At 41.0% G+C, this 20881-nt stretch overlaps 1 protein-coding gene across 2 annotated transcripts in view; it reads right to left on the reverse strand.

Annotated features, from left to right (window-relative positions):
* Positions 1-1294: 1294 nt before the first annotated feature.
* LOC120722231 (sperm acrosome membrane-associated protein 6) overlaps positions 1295-20881 on the reverse strand; it is a 28361-nt gene continuing 8774 nt past the window's right edge. For both annotated transcript variants that reach the window (XM_040013135.1, XM_040013134.1), the window contains exons 2-11: positions 19482-19541; positions 6057-10443; positions 5879-5965; positions 5620-5691; positions 5370-5393; positions 5187-5264; positions 4594-4697; positions 4050-4206; positions 1768-1948; positions 1295-1609 (exon numbers count right to left, since the gene is read on the reverse strand). In XM_040013135.1, the coding sequence (XP_039869069.1) occupies positions 1531-1609; positions 1768-1948; positions 4050-4206; positions 4594-4697; positions 5187-5264; positions 5370-5393; positions 5620-5691; positions 5879-5965; positions 6057-6270 (996 nt within the window). In that variant the 5' untranslated portion in view covers positions 6271-10443; positions 19482-19541 and the 3' untranslated portion in view covers positions 1295-1530. The remainder of the gene's footprint in view (positions 1610-1767; positions 1949-4049; positions 4207-4593; positions 4698-5186; positions 5265-5369; positions 5394-5619; positions 5692-5878; positions 5966-6056; positions 10444-19481; positions 19542-20881) is intronic.

Raw genomic sequence — 20881 nt, forward strand, 5'->3', positions numbered from 1 at the left:
CCTTGATCTTGATGACGCCATCAAGGGTCACTTTAGTAGAGTGGCTGAGCTTCAGTCAACGCTGGATCGTTGATTAACAATAGCCATTGGAACCCTGCCTCATGCAAAGAATTGAACTTGTTCAAAGTTCAAAGAATTGAACTTGTCATGTTTTTCTGAGTGAAGGAAATTAACCCTCTGTCCTCTCTGTGTCCAGCAAATCTGTGGAGAATTTTGGAGAGAGCACTAAGGCTTTTCTAAATATTTTGGAAGGAACTATGGAGTTTTTTTTTTCTTTCTAGGAATCGCCGCACCCACCGGGAGCTGGGACTATCACCACTGAGGAAATCACATCTTGTTGGAACTGTTTTGCACTTAGTTTTTTCACTTTAAATAAACTCACTGTAACTGTCCATAAAGTCGTGCGACTGGGTCCTGTTCCTCTGCCATTCAACAAACCTGATCTATACATTCCTGTGCAAACCATAATGACACACTTTGACATCAAAAGCTTTTGATTGGGGTTTTCAGATTTGAGGATTGGGCCCAGTGTGTTTTGTAACAGAATTTCTTCATCATATGATATGTGATGGGGGGGGGGGGGGGGGGTTGTGATTTATCTTTTGCTGTCGTTTACGCAACCAAATATTTCTTGGCCCACAACAGTAATGTGACAGTGTGTCAATGTAATAGCAAAGTTCAATGCAAATTCCTGCTGAATATATTTAAACATGTCAAGACTTACTACTTCTCGTGGTTTCATTCAGACTGACTGTAGTCGGTAGCTTGTTGCTACCTCTGTCTTTCTCTGTCCTCTCTGTTTCTGTGTTCTGCTTGTGGATGATGAAACAAAGGATTTTCCTTTTACCCTTTTGACTGCACAACTGTCTGGACAGAACTGAGTCCATCAGCCACTCAGAGTGTAATCATGGTCACAATGTCTACACATGACCTGTTTTACCTCATAATTTTTCCTTACAGTATTTCTCAACTCATACTAGATATCGGGTCCTTCTGTGTTGATAGTTAATAAATTCTGTCTTGGCAAAATGTTCTGTCAGGATGCCTCGACTGTGTAAATATTTTGCTCAGCTTCATCTCTCTGATTTTAAGCTCAGCTGCCTTCTGGAGTAGCCAAAGTATCTAACCCTAACCCTCAAAGTCAAAGTGCCCTTAAAGTACCTTAAAGTGACCCGCTAAGGTCAGTTTAAAGTGGTTCCTGCTTCATGACGAGTGATGAGGACCATTTTTCTTTTTCATTCAAGGACACACACACACACACACACACACACACACACACACACACACACACACACACACACACACACACACACACACACACACACACACACACACACAAATATGAAAGCAAGCCCAGCTACTCTACACTATGTGGTAGTAAAACGTTTACTCAGTACTACTACTAATAAAGAGGTGGATCCTGCCCTCTAGTGGTGGAAGGAGTGACACACATGCTGTCTGGACTATGACGTATCACTCTGCAGACTTGATGAAATGCCTTTGTTGCTTCACATACATCTTCCAAACACTCTAGAATAAACCTAAATCTTCAGCCTGATGTGTTTCTTCAGCATGACTTTGCTCTTGTATGGATGACCAATGCAGAACCCTGAAACAACCAAAGAAAAAGAAAATAAAAACATGAATACCACCTCATCTGTGCGCCCTGGAGCATCATGTATTCATATGACAGGTGTGAATGTCTAAATGACTTTGCGGTTAAAATCTGTTAAAGCTGATATTGTTCAAATAATAGTTCTGTTTTACCCCAGGGAGAGACACAGCAGCAGCAGTAAAGCGGTTAAACAGGCGGCGAGAAGCGGTAACAATGAGGCGAGGAAGGAGCGGGGAGAGTCACCAGACGCGGGGAAAAACTGCCCTCCTGGGAGCAGAGACAGGTCAAATGTCTCTTGCAGCTCTGTGTGGCCTGCCACAATCTGGGGGGTCACTAAGAAAGACACGAAGGGATGAAGACAGGGAATATAGAGGAGAACCAACGATGAATGAAGTGAAAGAGGTTGGTTGAGGAAGTCTGCAGTTTTAATTGTATTTGCTTAGTAGGAGTTTCCTCATTTATTAAGCACAAATACAGAGTTAGTTAGTCTTCTGTACACAGTAGTTGACATGTATCATTAGTGGGTTATAACCCACCAATTCAACAGTTGTATAATTTAAGAAAAAATGTGCTAACCCAGAAAACTAAAATAATTATTCAACTAATCATATAATGTTCAGGAGGTGAGATGCACATAATATTATACCCATATACATAATTACACATGCTAAGCTGTGTAAAAATGCATAATCATGAATGCTAATAGATGCATTCATATAGTCAAACAGTTATTTTTGTTCTTTCCTCCTTTCTAAAATCCCCTTTAACTCCATTTTTCAGTAAAACACAATCTGTACACAGGGAATTGTCTGCACAGGGCTCATTTACATTCTGATATATTCTTCCACATTTCTTTAAATGTGTTAACAACTTTGCTACCAAAGGCATACATCCAGCAGGCCTGATTTATTTCCCTGTAAGAAGAATTTGGCTATAAAAAGCAAGGGTATAGTCAAACTGGATGTGCTTTAGGTTAGTTAGTATTCAGTGTTAGTTATTAGTGCTTTAGATGGGTTAGCCTTTAGTTTAGTTAATATGTTCCTCTTTTGTTTTCATGCACATCACTCCCTCTTGACTCCAAACAGCCAGCGCTTGCTTTGCCAGCCAACAGCTGTATTAAGATACCTGCGGCAGCACGTCCTCGCAGCAACACACTTTCCAAATATAATTTATTTGCAAGGTCACTCAGTAGTAGTGGAATAGTGTTTAGAAACCTTGGGTTCATCATAATTATAATTTTATTTTACTGGATGTGAACATGTTTGGAAGCGCACCTGAGCAGTAGACTCAGAAATAACAAGCTTCTCAGCAGCTCAACAGTCCAGTCTCTTTTTATTCCCTTTTTCTTCAGTGGATTAGTGTGTTGGATCTACATTGCAGACTGGTTAGACAAACTGAAGAAAAATCAAACTAAGAAAAATAATTTTTTTTCGAGAAAACAAAACAGCTAGTGTTTTCAACTTAAATATTATATTTCAAAACTAAATCAACCTTCTAAGGAACAATTCTGCAACAGGCTAAATCCATTATCAGTGGGACCTTACAGCCCTCTGACCTGCTCAGCATCACAGACTGACACGCAACAATCCCTGAGAGAAACTCCTGGCTATATAGTTAATAACTTCTCTCATCCCAGGAAATAATACTTAAATACCAATAAATATTAAACTTATAGCAGTGCACAGTGTCTCAGTCAAACACAATGGTAAAAAGTTAAGTTTAAAAAAATAAAAGTAGATATATTTATCTATCATCTATTTATTTCTTAAACTTCAGACTAAAGCCCCCCTCCTTCATACCACACTTCCAGGAAGGTGACCATAAAAAGCAGTCCCTAAAGTGCCTGGACATGCACAGCACAATGAAAATAGAAACACTGTGGAGTATGTTTGGAGGTCACAGGCCTCCCTGTGACACACAGTAGCCAGCTTATTTAGAAAGGTGCGTGGCTAATTTACAGTGATTTTCCAGAGGATGCTAATTTTGGACAGAGAAGGCTTTCAATTAAATGCACTTACTGGAGACTTTAGAGACTTTCTAGCCAACTACTTAGAGTGTCTCTGAGTGCAATCAAGTGGTGAACAAGACAAACAGGAGCCAGCACTCACATCTCTGGAAATTTATGGGATATGATTTGACTGGTGATGGCGAATTTAGAAAAGAATATGAAAGTTCAATGTACCCTCAAAAACAGCTGTTCTTTCTCATTTAAAAAAAAGCAAAACTACAATGTAAATAATATAATATCTTTAAAATAGTTTCAATACATGTCAAAGTTTGGACCTATTTACTTATTTCATCAAGTGTTCAAACATTTCTCTGGTACAAAGTAATGTTGCTTTAAACGTGAAGAAGTTGCCTTTTTCCAGGTACAACGACTCTCCCCTTGATCAGTTAAAATTTCCAAATATCCTTCTAAAGTCAGCTGTTTTACCTGAGACATAGTAGTATACTCGGATAAAGGAGAGCTGGCCCGAGTACACCTCACACTGGTAGGTGCCCTGATGCTTCAAAGTCACTGAGGGGATGGAGTAGAGCCTGTCAACGCCCACAGTCACTTCTTTAAACTGATCCAATTGCTGCGTTTCAACCTGAAGGATTAAAATGTTCTCAGTTTTTGTCTGCTTCACACAAACAAACAACAAAGTGTTAATAATAACAGCTCAGCATTTTATATTTATTAAATCTGTTGTCACAAGAAGTCAACTCTGTTCATGTGGTTATAAATTTGCAAAAATTTGTAGGCAGCTGAGCAAAATCACGCACTGACAAACACACCTGTTATTAGGAGACATCTTTAAGTCTGCAGTGCAGAGCTAACTGTCTTCCAGCTCCAGCCTCAAATTTCAAAGATTTGAAATCACGTTGCTCATTTCGTCTAACTCTAACTCGAGTAAGCTAGCGTGTGTATTTTGCAAAAATGTTGAACTGTTACTTTTAACAGTGACCCTGAATGATTCACCATATGCTGAGCGTACCTCCTCTGCGAACCTCCAGATCACTTCAATATCAGTTGGCAAGGCAAATGGCACGTCGCACCACATTCGAATCCTGCTGTTTTCCATAACTTTAATTTCTTCCACTGAAATAAACATATAGCCACCCACATGCACACAGACAAATGCACACACTCAGATAACATTCGCACAGGGGCAGCTCTTGCAGCCTGAGCTCTCCTTAATGATAATATTTAAGCCCAGTCTCAGAGGAGTCGAGTAAAACTGATGATATGCTGAAGAGTGGCGGTGCTGTAAAGGCTTGATACGAATACCATGTGTGTGGGAGTCAACTGTCACCTTGCATAAAGAAACCAAGGACTTAAAGAGTACCTTGGGGGCTCTGTGCAAAAGATATAATGTGTGGAAATAAAACCTTTCCTCTGTCTCTCTTTCAAATCCTCACTTTTTGCTAAGAGCATTTCAAGGATCAAGAGTGGATGCTTATGGAGGTGAAAATAGGGCTATTTAAGGATATGTCACATCTGGATTAGTACTTATTTCTTTAGTTGGAAATTGTGACATAACAGAATCAGTGATGTGTTAGAGGTAATAATATGAATATCAGTGCTCACCTGGGCAGTCGAGAGGAAATTCACAGGAGTCGTACTGGCAGGTAACACAGTCGTACACTGCACCTGCACTCTGAAAACCTGATGGGTGAATGAAACCGATACTGATGCCAATATTATTTGGTTTCTAAAAGCAATGATTGTTATGTTGTAGAGTCAAAAAAATACAATAAAATCAAGACAAACCACATGGAGGGATACATCCAGAGACTGTGAAGAGAATAAAAAACTTTGATTAATAAATATTACTGATACAGCATCCAGGAGTGAAAGCCACTTAAAGCAAACCACCTTCTGGATCCTTCATGGTATTTTAAAGACTCTAAAAATGTAACTGGCATCTTAGAGAGAGTACAGAGATCACTGTAAGATGTGATGACCTAATATAAGTTATTATGGACAGAAAGATGGAGGAAAAGGGAAGTCCGTGGCTCACCTCTAGGCAGTTTGGAGGCAGCTGAGATGAAATTGTCTGCTGCTGTCTGCAACCTTTGCTCGTACACAGTGTCTGATAGATGGAGGGGAGGAGGAGGAGGAAGACAGACATATTTGGCTCAATTCATACTGGGGAATTGTGTGGCTGGGGGCATCGTTTTTTGTTTTTTCTAACTTCTCTTTTTCTGACCTCACTTAGCAAATGTATTACTCTTTTATCGATGCAGCTATACAGTCTGCTTAAACAGGTGTTTAGCTACCGTTATTCAGCTTTTGGTCAAACTCTTTCAACAGCCGGAGGACCTCTGCATCCAGAATTTCCTTCAGTTGGACGTCATAGCCTTTACCTAAAAAAAATCAAGAAATTACATATCACCTAGATTTTTACATGCTGTCACAAACTGTTCCTAAATTGGCAAAGAAGAAACTCTTTCGCACCTACTCTACCAGCTTCAATCACTGTCTCATTATTGTTGAATATGCGGTCCAGCTTCTCGAAGCAGGCGTCAACGTTTCTCACATTGTATTCGGTCAAAACGTGACCCCAGCACAGACGGAGACTGTCTTCCACATCCACAAAACACTGATAGCAGCTTTGAGACAGGCACAACAGCAGGCTCACACACACAAGCCGCAAAGCAGATGTCTGCATCTTTCAATATGAGCTTTAAAAACTCAACTAATGTTTCTCTGTAGGTGTTTTGATTCGAATCCTGGTCTCATAGTGACTAAAAATGTGCAAATTCTAAGGTTTTTGTTTTCTTTTTTCTTCAGGGCTTGATGAATTAGAGCCCTGTATTTATGTTCACATCCCACACGGGGATAAAAGTAAAGTCTTGAAAGTGTATCACGCTCATCTTTTCTCGACACGACAGGAGAGCATCACAGACTCCTCTCTGTATTTCCCACCATTCTATTGTCTCTAGTCCCCATTTCCTGCTGCCTCAATGCACCAGTTTTACTGCAGAGCACAGAGATGAAGCGAGCCAAGGAGGGAGGTGGCGGCAGCGAGAGGGAGAGGGGCAGATGAAGATGGAGTTAAATGCTTGTGTACGTGTAGGGGATGGAGTGGGAAGGGTGCCGACGTGAAAACCCAAGAGAAATATATAATATGCGATAAATGAAAGTCTACCCGGCGGTGTGGGGTGGGGGTGGGGGGTGGACGGCGAGACGGAGAATGAAAAAAAGCCAAATATGAAAATAAAGAACAAAAGGGACAACAAAATCGATGGGGTAGCAGAGATAGAGAAGGAGTCAGTGCACATCATTGATGATGAAGTTTAGAAAAAATAGAATTGGTGAAAAACAAAAACGTGAGAGAAACAGAAACAAAGAAAAGACAAGAGGAGGTAAGGGAGGACACGCAAGTGACAGGCAGAGGCAGGGAGAGAGGGAGCGGGACTACAAATCAAGTCGACTGCCTCATCGCATCCTGTATCCCCCTCTCGTCTCCCATCCTCCTCATCCCCTCCACCACCACCCCTTCTCCCTTGTCCCTCACTCCTGGTGCATCTCCATGGCAACCAGACAGGGTGCCTAATACATGAACTTAATATATTTCCAGTGGCAGGGTGAGCTGGGTACTAATGCATTCATCTGTCTCCACACAGACAGGCCAATCAATATTAGGCAAGAGTGTGCTCCAGGACTGCCAAAGTCAGACAGCTAGTCAGATGGTTGGACATGGAAAATCCCAAATGAATGTGTGTGTGTATGTTTGAGGGCATTTAATTGTGTCTAGTGACAAGGACACTTTGATCATTTTTGCTGCTACATATCCAAACTCACTCAGAGCTTTCAAAATGTCTGGCTGTGAGAAAAGATGACTTTATGTATATGGAAGATTTGACACTTAAAACAAACAAACAAAAAAAAGAAGGAGGAAATAGTGCAGGATCAGAGAATTCCCTAATCTCAGAGACTGTCTAGATAACATTAGGGGAAAGCTGGGATAAAGTATATTTAGTGCTTTTTTGTTCATCATCCAATAACATGTTTGATTAAAAAAAAAAAGAAATACACAGAGTACGTTTTCACATTTTATTAACGTACAATTGTTAAAAACAAACAGGAAAGTATGAAAACTTGTACATGATCAAAAACAAATGATGCCATAGATTTTTGAAGGTGTCATATATGGCGGGGTCACAACCCTTGGCTGTCTTCTTATTTTGCCCCCCAACTGGGGTCTGTAACACAAAGTCAGCCAGAAGGGTTGGCTCCCTGAGACGGTCTGTGCTGCAGGACAAGCAGCCGTTCTCTTCTTCAACCTGAAAAGTCTTGACGGTCACTTACAGATACTGAGATGCATGAAATCCAGAAGAAACAGTGACAGGTATCGCCTGTCACTTTTCTTGCACTTAAAGTCCTTTTAAACATACCACTTTAACTGCAAGTGGTATCAAATATACTTTGTAGAAGAGACGGAGTGTATCATGTCGAATATAGTGCTAAAATGATCCCCTCCTCTACAGGATGTTGAAACTGAATGCAGCCCTGTTCCCGAGGACCTCACCTGTGACCTGCTTTGACCTCACAGGTTAAGGGTCTCAGGGACAGAGGGGCATACTGTAAAATTAAAATACACTGAGAAGGTGTAAAGACGGATCCAGTTATTATACAAAAATGCCAAAGCAGAGTTTCAAGCAGTTTAAACTCATTCGAGTTAAATGAGAGAACTGCAGAGTCACTGCACCGAGACAAAGAAATGACCTCATCTGACATTTGGATTCTGCGGCACCAACCGGTCTCCTGGTTTGCTGCAGATTAGAAGCAAAGCTGATCAGTTCAATTAAAACATAATCGGTGCATAATCATGACAGATTTGTCCTTGTTTTATCCACGCTAATCTTTTTGTTCTGCAGTTCATCAAATCAGATATAAAGTAACATTTTTAACAGCAGGCACACATACTCTCAGAAACGCAGCCGCTGAGAGCTCATTGTGGAGGAGACACAATTAATTTAGAGGAAACAATTAATTATAAACTGTTGGTAAATGCCACAGGAGTTTTGAACATAATTTCTCAGCTAGCATGGACAAATTACAGTTTCTAATAGCTTTTCTGAGCCCACTGAGCTGAAGAGGTTTTATAAATCAATTTGTGCTCATGTAAAATACGTTACTAGACCATTTCACACGCTGGAACTTAACACACATACACTGAAATCTTAAAGTTGTCAAAGCTGACAAATAATTATTTAAATATGTAAGCATACTTTGCATAGGTCACATTTTCTTTTTGTTCTCTAGTAACTGTGGCGATATGACTGTTAAATTTTCCACAACTCGCTGTAAAGAGGACTTCAGATTACTCCATCCAGTCTGAGACTTTTTCATTTCAAAGCATCTTTCAGGATCGACGGTGTCTCCGTGCAGTTCTTATCATTAAGGCGTCGCACTGTGCTTTGTCCGTCCACTTCTGAACACAGGGCAGCATGTGTCTTCTGACTTACCAGCAAAAGAGGAAATTAGTTTTCAAACATTATGAAGAAAAAAGAAGAACCCGAGCAGGACACAGGCGGCATGCAAATTATCAATCCACCTGTAGATGACATAACATTATTACACTGCTTGGTCACTTAAACTATGGTGATATCACTATAAAACACTTCAAAGAAATAAATAAATGTCATTGCGTAGAAGTATTAGAAGGCAACGCCACCCACTGGTAGACAGACAGAATGACTGGAGAAGACTGCATATGACCATACCTTAAAATCCAAAATAAAATGGAAATATTTGTATTTCATAGCTCATCTGTGGAGAAATAATGTTTCATCTTGTTTTAATACATTCGCATTAATTTGAATAAAATGAGACGCATTGTGTCCACATCAGTTTGCTGCATTAAACTGAACTCCATTAATGCATATTAATGCATCACGAAAAACCTACAGGTTAACTTTATAAACGTCAGGCCTTCACATTTTGGGACACAGAGGTGCGATTTTTGAGGTTTTCTTTGTTAACAGTTGCAGCTGGGGCAGACCACAGGGAACAGCCGAAATGACTGGAATAACGGCAAAAGAGGTGGAAATGAACATTTGTTTAAATCTTGTCAGTATCCAGAGAACAAAACTCTGAGTTAATTACACAGCTCACAGAAATGATTATATCCAGGTTAATTAAAATGCGTGTCATTTTATTGCCTGTCATAACACTGAAATTCATTGACAGCTGTGAAGGGGAATAAATTAAAAAAGAGATGCACGAATGAGGTGCAAACAGAAAATGTGAATTAAAATGAAGGGCAACTTAGACACAAAATGCAGACATGACCTCGACAGCATGGAGCATGGATTCTAGACACTAATTGAAAGGCTATTCAGCATACGGCAACAAAGACAGAAGAGCAGAATAAATACCACAAATACAGGCACTTACAGGAGGGCTCTCATGCTTTTCCATGCACCATGTTTTATTACAGTCAAAGGGAAGAATGTGAAGTGAATTAGTGACGACAAAAGTTTCGTATTATACTGCATTTTAAAAGCGGCATAAAAAAATACCACTCTTACTCTACATTGAACTTGTGACATAAAATGCGTTTTAAAAAAAAGAAAAGAAAGAAATTCACCTTACACTCAGCCTCTTCTTTCCTTTTCTTCCCCCAGTCAGAGTGCTTCTGTGTTTCCTCTCAGCTCCCTCTCTTTCTGATGGTCTCTGCCGGGGCCAGACAGGGAGCCCGGTGGCAGGTAGGTTACAGACAATAGTATTGATTCCATTATTCTTCTTCTCACTGCCTACCTGCCTGACTAACAGCAGCACCTATACAACACTTCACCTTTTGTCTCTGCAGGGCTGTTGTCACAAACACACAGAGCTGCAAACAAGGGGAAAATAAAGAAGAGAGAGGGGTGAAAAAAAAAGAAGAGAGCTCACTTACTTGTGCGCTCACATTCTCGTGTACACACCAACCCGCCTGGTGCACATACTATCCAACAGTTAAAAACGACACACACACAGACACACGCACATTTACCCTCCATGCTGCATAAGTGGTCTCCAGCCATCTCTTTTTCCTTTCCCTCTATCCAAGTCTCCTCTCCTCCTTTTCTCTCTCCTTCTTTTACACTCTCTGGTCGTCATCCTTCCATCTCCCTCTTTTTCCTCACACGTATTTCCGAGTCTCGTACAAACCCGGTAACCTCCCCAACACGCTCGCAGGCACACACGCACGCACACGCTCGCACACACGCTCCAGTCTGCGAGCTCCATATATCTGTGTGAAAGTGTGAGTGAGGGAAGGAGAGAGGGAATGTGAGTGCCGCGAGTGCATGCAGGCGTGTGTGTGTGTGTGTGTACGAGACAAACTCCGTGTGTGTATATGTGTGTATATGTGTGAGGGGGGGGGGGGGGGGGGGGGAAGCAGGGAGGCTAGCAGAAAGTGGGGATGGAGGGGGAGGGTCAGAATCTCTAATAGGATGAGAATAGAGAGAAAATATGAAGCCCAGGAGTCTCATGAACCTGAGAGGCTGACATTACTGCCTCCTCATATGTGTACAGCAATCATACCGTCATCAAATTGATTACAGGATTTATGGTGTTGCTCCAACACTGCTGTAAATTGCAGCTGGAGTGACTTCAAACACACTAAATAAAGCCGTGGTGGAAAGCTCTGCTAATTGTAAAATGCGTCTTGATTATACAGCTTGACATCAGAGGTGAACAACATGCATTTAGCCATCCTGTACAGCCGAATTCATCCAAATGAGTCTGAAATGTGGGGAGCTGCTTAAGGAGGAATGAGGAAATAACATTAAACCTGCACCCGTGTTGCATGCATAAGTAACAAAACTGCAACAGCTTTGCACGTACGGACAAATACAATCAATATTTCCGCTCTTTGTTCAATCAGCTCACATCTCTTAAGGCAGTTTGATTCTAATATTTGAGCTCGTCTCCGGGAGGAAAGAGAGTTGCCATTGTGCTTGTTGGGTAACAGAATCATACAGCCCCCAGGGAAATTCAGAAATGAAAGTAAATCCAATTTGGACCCACTGATTGGCTGTCTCTTCAGCGAGAGCGAGCATAAACACTACACTTGATGGGTAAGCGTCATTAATGGCTCTAAAGTGTTCTGACCATGTTTTACAACAAAGCATATCACCAGTGCCTCACACATTTAGAGCAAATGGGGGTAAACTGACAACAAAAACACATTGCTTTTGGCCACAAAGTAGCTGCAGTGAGGAATTGATAAAAAACCTCAATGTAATGAAAAGCTAGTTAAGACCTTGGCAACTATAAAAATAAAATAGGCGAGGAGATAAAGAAAACAGCAGGAATAAATAGAAGCACACTGATTGCTTGTATCATTAGGTGAAAGTTTCAAAAGCCTTCTCACTAAAAAGCAAGAACTGACCAACAGCAAATGAAGTGAATCCATCTTCACCTTATTTCAAAAGGGATTTTTTCATAAATACACAAAGCAGGAAAAAGAGCATTCATTAATAACACTTGGTTAATTAACCTGCATGCATATAGGCTATATAGTAGTCTGTGTCACTTTGCCGCTTGTATTCTATACATATACTCAATTTACACTCTTCAGAGTTTTAACATCCTCCTCCATAGCTGCAATCATACTGTAATGGCAAGACACATAAATTTGCATAGAAACAGCACTACAGAACGTGTTTACACAATCTGCTGGGATTTGTGCATTCAGTGGTCGGCGCAATTCCTCTGCACCGAATGCGAGTTCCTCGTCTTGTGCAGCACATATAATCCACCTAATCCCGCTTTAATGTCACACAGACAAACGGCTGTGCGTTTATAACACACATATTCTGGCTGTGGATGGATTTCAGAGTGCAGGAGCCTTTGCCTGCTCTCCTCTACCAGTAAACTAAAGCACCTCTTTCCAAGACAGAGGCAATGTGGGCGCCATTTTGGCAGAAGAACCAAGAAAAAGCCCCTCTCTAGCAGAACGGCAGTATCCGAACCCAAGTCACAAATGCATAACGTCACAGTCACAGACAGGTGTGTGTGTGTCTGTGTGTGCCTGCAGCTGCACTCTGCAGTGCCGCTGACAGACAAAGCACTGGGAGTGCTCCACAGGGATGACATCATCAGTCTGGGATGATGTCTGCCTTGTCTGTCTTAGGATCAGGATGCTCTAGTTTGCCGATGCACCCCACGAGACTGCACATGGCACTGTTTGTGGCAGCGCCGATTTTCACAAAGTATCGCGCAAAGTCTGATGTAGGCAGAGTAATGTAAGAATTTCTGCCTGAGCGAGAGGGCGCTTCAAGGAACTCGCAGCACTTCATATAGAGATTGTAGCATTTTACTCACAGTCCCAACAACTCCTGCAGGCGTTTTTGTAAGGAGCATATGCGCATGCGGACGTCATGAGAATATGTTCACATAACAATCTGTTCACACATATGCACAGTCTGCTGCATATGCAGAGATGGAAACCAGGTACAAAAGGTCGCGAACGCAAACAGTCTTTACTATGTCAGCATGTGACACAGACAGAACAACATGCGAGGTTAATCGCACTTCCTCCCATGCACATTATTATCACTGCTCCACACACCTAGCAGTTGTCTGATGTTCAACTGTCTGCTCAGGCAAGAGAGCAGTGTTGCGCGGTGGATGATAAAGAAGGCTACGACTGACAGTGCAGAATCAGCACATTTCTGATATATGCCCCCTATTTTCCACCCCTTCCAGGAGGCGCGTTGGGGGGGGGGGGAGAGAGAGACTGTAACGCACTGCAGATGGCTGCTGTTTGAACCACCAGTCTGACTTGCTGAGGGGAAGAGGAGAGGGGGAGGAGGCAGGGAAGGTTTCAGGGTAATGAAACGGGTATAAGTACAACGGCAGACACGCAAGGCTTCTCAACCTGTGGTAGTATACAGCAGTCCGTGGATACTGTGAAATGGTGCAAAAATACAGGCAGGGAATTCATGAATGTCACAGTGAGGCTGTGTATGATGAATGTCACTTATGTGAGGTAACTAAAAGAGGGGGAGAGTAGTAGGTTATTTTCATTTAACGAGTGTAGTCTTACATTTTTATATTAATTAAAAGTCTTATTTCATCATTTGGAGCTTTAAAAACACCTAAACTAACCTGTGTGGTTATATGCGAACAGCTTGTTAAGCAAGTCTTAAGGGTATTTCTGCTGCAGTACGAGCCACTGATTGCTGTACAGCCAACAACCTGTCAAGCAGCGGGTAGTCATCCCAACAACTACAATCCAACTGCCACAAATATTGCCCATGAAATGACACAGACCCGGGAAAGAGACTTCATGAGGGTTTGCCCAAAGGAGAGAGCATCATGATAAAGACCTTGAGGGGATAAAAGGCGCTGCAGTTGAAAAGGACGTGCCGTGTCATTAAACACTAGGAGATCCGCTCACAGAGTAACAAAACATACTTACCTCTCTGCTGGTGGTACACTAGACGTGGCTAGAAGTGACTCCGCAGGGAAAGCTAGAAGGTTGTACAGTTATCTCCATGCTGTTTATTATGCGAAACCATACAACCAACTACCTCACACTGCAGAGCACAGACTGTAGAGACTCCAGACAAGATTTCAACAGCAGGACGTAGGCGTCTGTGTACATACTCACCTTTCTGCCTCCTACCCCATGCCCTGCTTTACTCTTTCAGCAATACATTCATAGTGTAAGTGCCCTCTTCACTACAGAATTCAGCAAGTGTTGAGACTGAGTCGCACAAACTCAAATGGGAATTTATCCTTTGATTTCCTTTTGTGCACTTTTCATTGTGCTATGGAACGTCTCTGTTTGCTCTTGGATTTGGGCAAAAAAATCGATTCACTGACATTACAAAGGGCTGTTTTTGTGTGTGTGTGTGTGTGTGGGGGGGGGTTCTATTGAGCTCGTTCAGTGGCGTGTTTTCTATTTCTTTTTTATGAATAGCAGGAAAAGAAGAATAAGAGATGCATGTTACTTCTGAGCAGTAATAAATGGGGACTAAACCTGCAATCATGATTGAAACGTGGGAACTGTAGGCGGCTGCAACCACACAAAAATTCACCTCCGGTCCTGCAGTGATGCCACGGGAAGGAAGATGTTAAGTGGCTGCAGTGGCACATGTTGTACAGAGCACATGTATACAAAAGCACAAAGACTCGGCATGCATATGTATGATGCTGGAGGATGTCTTATGTAATCAAATGTACTGTAGGAAGGAGAAAACCTTGCTGGTCTGAAATTTGACAATGCTGGAACAGAACTATGAAAATCCTTTTCCTGACATCTAAGCCTCTCATGCAAGTGTGAGTACTACAAAAACTTCAATTTATCCATTCATTCATAGTATTTCCAACCATTTCTTAGGACTTGTTGCCCTCTACTGGTGACTGGGCAAACTCCTGCTCACTTCCCCTTCTGGCCCTTGTTCTATCAGTGCCACTAGTCTGCAATAGAGCAGCACTGACAGCTACAAAATACGATTCCAGGGGTTGACTGTCTAAGAAGAGCGACATGCAAAGAATTACAATTACAGTCTCCTATTCTATCAGAGCCTGAATTTTGTCTTTGGAAAAAAAAAAGTCACGAAGCAAAATTATTCGTCGACCTATTGTTGAACCAAATTCCTACATTCACTGACTGCAGCATTTCATCCACATCAACTGTCCGATTTCACTTAAGCGCTGACAGGTTTTCATGAGAGTTAAAGGCCATCTGCCATAACACTGTCACAAGCATAAATTCTGCTGTCAGCTGTTACATCTAAATCTGGGGGACTTCTGCTTCACAGTCAAGCAGGAATTTCCTTCACATTACAAAATGATTGCTAAACTGAAACTTTTTAGGTGGATGTAGATCATCTCTATAGAAATTGCAATTGTTGTGTGCTGCAGTGCTACATTTGCTGGCACAGTGATACATTCCAGCAGAGACCAGCCAGGAGTGATAGGCTACTCTGAACACTCATTCAGACATAACTGGGGCAAGATGATATGCTGTGCAAATGATGTTTAAAGGATTCCAGCAGACCCTTATCAAGGCAGAAATGTAACAAGAAATGATATCAAAGTAAAGATGATTATAGAAATGTAAACACTTCTGTGATCAAGAAGTTAAAACGTTTCTGCATGCACTGACAAAAGAGAGCTATATGTGTGGGAGCTCTGCATTCTCTGCATGAAACCGGTATGCAGGATTTAAGGAATCTGACTTCCAACAAAGAAGCATTAGAGACATAGAAAAGAAGAAACTGAATAGCCTATCTTGAAAGCCTTGAGCCAATTGAGCTGCAGTTTGGTGTAACTTAAAGAAAAAAAAAGCTAGGTTAATATGTGCACATCTTCCTCCTCTTCCTTGTTTCTTTCTTAGTATGCATTTATAGTCCAAACCACTCTTTTTTTGCCACTCCCTTTCAATCTTCTGTCCCAAAGTGCACCCCCACTCCTCCTTCCCCTCACCCACTCAACCTTTTTTGGCTTTTTTTTTTGCTTCATCCCTCATGGGTCCCCATTTCCCGCCTCTTACCCTTTTAGCCACCCTCTGTCTTCATACCCCCCTCCTGCCCTTTGAACACACACATGCTGGCATTTTTACATACCAACAAGCTCCTCTACTTTACTCCGCGTGCAGTATTTCACAGTCAAATCACGCAGAAATGCAGTGTAATTGTGCCAATGTCAGCTATCATTCACCCGCTCCCTCTTTGTCTTGCTCGCTCCACCCTTAAGCAGGCCTATTGAGCATTTATTAAGCTGTAAAAACAAAAAATACTCCACTATGAAAAATGTGTGCAGTAATTCCCGAATGGGTTGGTGTAACTTCAAGTTCAAAATTCCTCGCATACTTGAGCATCATCCACGCATGCTGACGCAGAATGTGATATCACTCAAGTCTTTAAAAAAAAACTTCCCTGATTTACAAGTTGACACAACAAGTTTACTGTAAATGATTTCTTGCTGTAGGCGATGATGCAACTAGGAAAACGTAAAGTGGAAAATACCTGTCCTCTCTGAAAGTGTGCAGTACCATCTGATTTTTATCAACCAGGTTTCTAAATCATGTATTAGCATGCAACTTCTGCCACGCCCTTTGCATTTCCAACACTATTTCTGACAGAAGCCATCTCCACGCTGTTGTTGATATTTTTACTGTTACAGAGTGACAGTGATCTGATGTAATGTGTGTTTTTTCCCCAGGTAAAAGCAGTTCTAATCTAAAGTAATCTGCTTTGGTTTACGCCAACCACATATACCAAGATGGCAAAATGAATGTTGCCATGGGAACCTTTTGCCTGGCAACTCTAACAGCCTGGCAAATAGCCAAACTGTTGCTATGGCACAGCTGTCAAGCTACGTATACTGGGATTGGTGTGTGAGTGGCTGTTCATAATGCCTCCCATCCCAAGTTTCCAATCACATGCCTGATGAAAGAATGGATCTGATTGGAAATGAAGTACTTGGGTTTTAAAGGGGGTGGCTTTGTGGTGGTGGAGGGGTGTTTAACTGAAAATGAGCTTGGTCCATTTTTTCCCCCAAAAGCATCCTCATTTGAAATCTGATTGCATCTTAAGGTTTCATGATTTTATTTTGCATTTTGGTTTAAAATCACTTTTTAGACATCACAAAATATTTTGATGTTGGGTTTTCAGCTGCTGGTAAAATGCACCACAGGTTAAATTTAACTGAACTGTAGGACAAGCATTGTTTAATGTCTAATAAGTCAAAGACAAATATTTTAGACTCCTAAAGCTCTAAGGAGTTATTGCAATCCACTCTGCCTCTGGGCTAAAATTTGTAAAACAAAGTGGCATGAGTGTATGTTAATATATCTGTGAAGCCTGCCCTTTGGCTTACAGCCTTTCTAAATGTCATTTGAAATATGATGATAATGAATTAATTTTGTAAGTAATGCCAATGCCATCTGAGTGATCTCTAATTTACTAAAGATCCATACATTTCTAAATTAAAAAATAGATGTAATGACTATTGAGGATCTATATTTTTGTACAGATAACAGAGATGATGAAAGACAGCTATTAGTCTGCCAGAGTGCAGATATTTCAATCCGCACACTTTACAGTGAGACTATACATAACTCAGGCTTTGGACAAAGATGCTTTTACTACTAAGTCCCTCAGGAGACTGAAAAGATTTGGCATGAGCCCCCGCATCCTCAGGACCTTCTATCGCTGTGCCATTGAGAGCATCCTCACCGGATGCATCACCACCTGGTACGGCAACAGCACCGCTTACAACCGCAAAGCTCTCCAGAGAGTAGTGCGGTGTTCTGAACGGATAATTGGAGGTGAGCTTCCCTCCCTCCAGGACATCTACAGGAAGCGGTGCCTGAGGAAAGCGGGGAGGATCATCAAGGACTCCAGTCACCCCAGCCATAAACTGTTCTGACTACTTCCATCAGGAAGGAGGTTCTGCAGTATCCGGTCCCGAACCAGCAGACTGAGAGACAGCTTTTTCCATCAGGCCATCAGACTGCTGAACACTTCATAGACACCTCACCTTCACTACTGGAACTTCAACATTATGCACTCCACACTGTATATAAATGCCACTGTTTTGCACATGTCCAACTACCAACCTCTGTATATTTTATATATTGTATTTTATTGTTTACTCTATTTAATTTGTAAAATATGTATACACACACACACACACACACACACACACACACGTAGAAAAACATATTTAGTATACACATCCAGTAATGCATACACTCTTATATTGTACATATATTTATTACTCTCAGATTTAGCCATTCTTATATTTTGCTTGTTTTATGTTATTGTATTTTTGCACAACTCTGTTGCTTGTGAAGCTCGCACACAAGAATTTCACTCGCATGTACTGTACCAGTGTACCTGCACATGTGACGTGACAATAAAAGTGATTTGAAAGTGATTTGATTTGAAGTCTATACTCAGCTTTGAAAAACATCTTTCAGTTAGTTTATCACTTTAACTCTTTGCAACGGCCCTAAAAATGAATTCACTGGTAACTTTGCAGCTGTTTTCACACGAGTTTAGAAAATGTTAGGAGTGTCAGAATGGAACGCTGTATGAAAATATGCTTTTACTCACATACAGCACACAACCCGAGATGGTTGACTTTACTACTACTGGACATGTTGCTCTGGCTTAGTCATAGAAGCGTGCAGGAGGTAGAGCTGTGTCCGCTTTGCTATGTGTAAACCAATCAGATCGGCACTATTCCCACCTGTACTCAAATAGATGCAACTGGACTTTACACATTATCGTCATCAGATAATATCAAGAAGAGTTCAGCATGGTGAAAAGAGATTAATTTGAATTCATGATCACAAATTATTTGGCTCTGTTTGCACCTGTTTTAATTGATCTGCCCTTCACTGACAGTGTGCAGTTTCATTTTAATGGGTAGGTAAAAGTATCTTTTATTTGTATTCTTTAAAGCAAACTGCTATTAGCAGAGATTTTTTTAGTTGAAAACCTTAATTTAATTTACACAGGAAATTCTGTTGCATTTTCCTGCAGTGTTAACATCTTTTTATTCTGTTAAGTGTAGGCTTGTTTTACAGAAAAACATAACAAGGCAAATTAAAAAAGAAATGTCCTTGTCTTTGAGACTACTACCTGGTATGACTGAATAATCAAAGGCCTGATAATAAGTGAATTATTTTCTCTTTGATATTCTTGTATTACAACCTGCTACAGGTATCAGCTAATAATCTGTCAATATTTAATTTGGCTGCAATACAAAAGAACAAGAACCGCAACAAATGAAATGTGTACAATAACATATTGTTTAAATATGAGTATGAATATGTGTGTAAGTGCGTGAGAAAGCCATCCATTCACAAGAGGCCATTATTTCTCCACAGAAATCTGTAAAATGTCCTACTGAGATTTTTACCTTGAGATCGCTGTCATGTCGACGTTCTGGATCTTCTTTTAGACTTGAACCGAAAAGTAACTGAAAAACACAAAGAAAACACAGATGGTATCAAGGTTAGAGTGAGTAAAACTGGCCTTGTGAATTAAAAGACTGTTTACACAGTAGGTCACAGGTTCAATGTCAGCAACAGCTGAAGAGAGACTGGACAACCTACCAATTTAATGTAACAGATTAAAACAAAATGAGCACGGTCACTACTGAAGCAGTACAAAATCTGAAAAAAGATTATTCAATTATTTCGTTTAATTACACCACTCAAACAAAATAACTACAAAGGGAAAGCACACTATTTTTTGTGTATGTTGACACAATTTTAATTTTCATTAAGGATTTTAATGTCAGTATTTAGACATAAAAATAACAAGGGAAAGGTGATCCAAATATTCAGCTCAGGGGAAATCAAAAGGTGCACAAACTGAGAGAGTAAAAACAAAATGACACAATCAAATCATCAGTTTATTACCACTTAAAACATCATGACACGAACCTGTATCTAAGTTTTACAATAACTCTGACACATGGAAAAACACATGGAAAACATGAGGCTTAAAGTGCAAAAAGCAATTCATGCATCTCAGTTAATTTCATTATATTTAGTCTGATTTAAAAGAAAACTGTTTATTGCTTTTTGAATGCTTCCATTTGATATTTACTTACTGTGAGTTTTTGCTATGAGGGAATTACTCAGAAAGGGATAATGCTTTTAGATGCTATCATATCAGTGTTTTACTGCTTACAGCTAACATGGAAAGGCATCACTGTTAGAAACACTGTAACCTAAATTGCGTTTCATGCTTATTTTTCTAAGATTTTTTATTTTTAAATAAACATATCAGGGTGCTCAAGTCTTGATGTTTGAAAGCCATCTCAGTGCACACATGCGTTCTGCAGTATGGACAAAGCAATGCACCAGCTTGAAGCGTTAAGCCTCCTGCTCCGGTTTGATAAATATAACTTCAAAAGAAGCAGCCAAACAGCTTTAGCTGGCCGACTGCACAATGAGCATAATAACTCCCCACCTCCTGGGAGCTCCAGCCTAGTTCATTTACCCTTCCAGAGCGCTGCCAGGTCAGTATGTGCACATGTGTCTTTGTTTCACTGCAAGCCTCTTGGAGGCTCCCCACCTTCTGTTCAGTACAAAGCGGATGTATAGAGGAACCTTTTGGACCTAATTTTTTTACAGAGGAAATGCAGTCCCCCCTTTACTCTCCTCTCTTCTATTTGCCCCTCACATGTAATGCCTGATTGACCACAGAGCCCCTTAAAGAGGTCAAAGGGCAGACAAAACAGTCTGGTGTCATGGCAACCTGTGTGCCACCAACCAGAATGTCGGGGGAGAGGAGGGGGATCAAATGGGC

Source organism: Simochromis diagramma, unplaced genomic scaffold (assembly GCF_900408965.1).
Source record: "Simochromis diagramma unplaced genomic scaffold, fSimDia1.1 OVJJ01000618.1, whole genome shotgun sequence".
NCBI classification, from domain to species: domain Eukaryota; kingdom Metazoa; phylum Chordata; class Actinopteri; order Cichliformes; family Cichlidae; genus Simochromis; species Simochromis diagramma.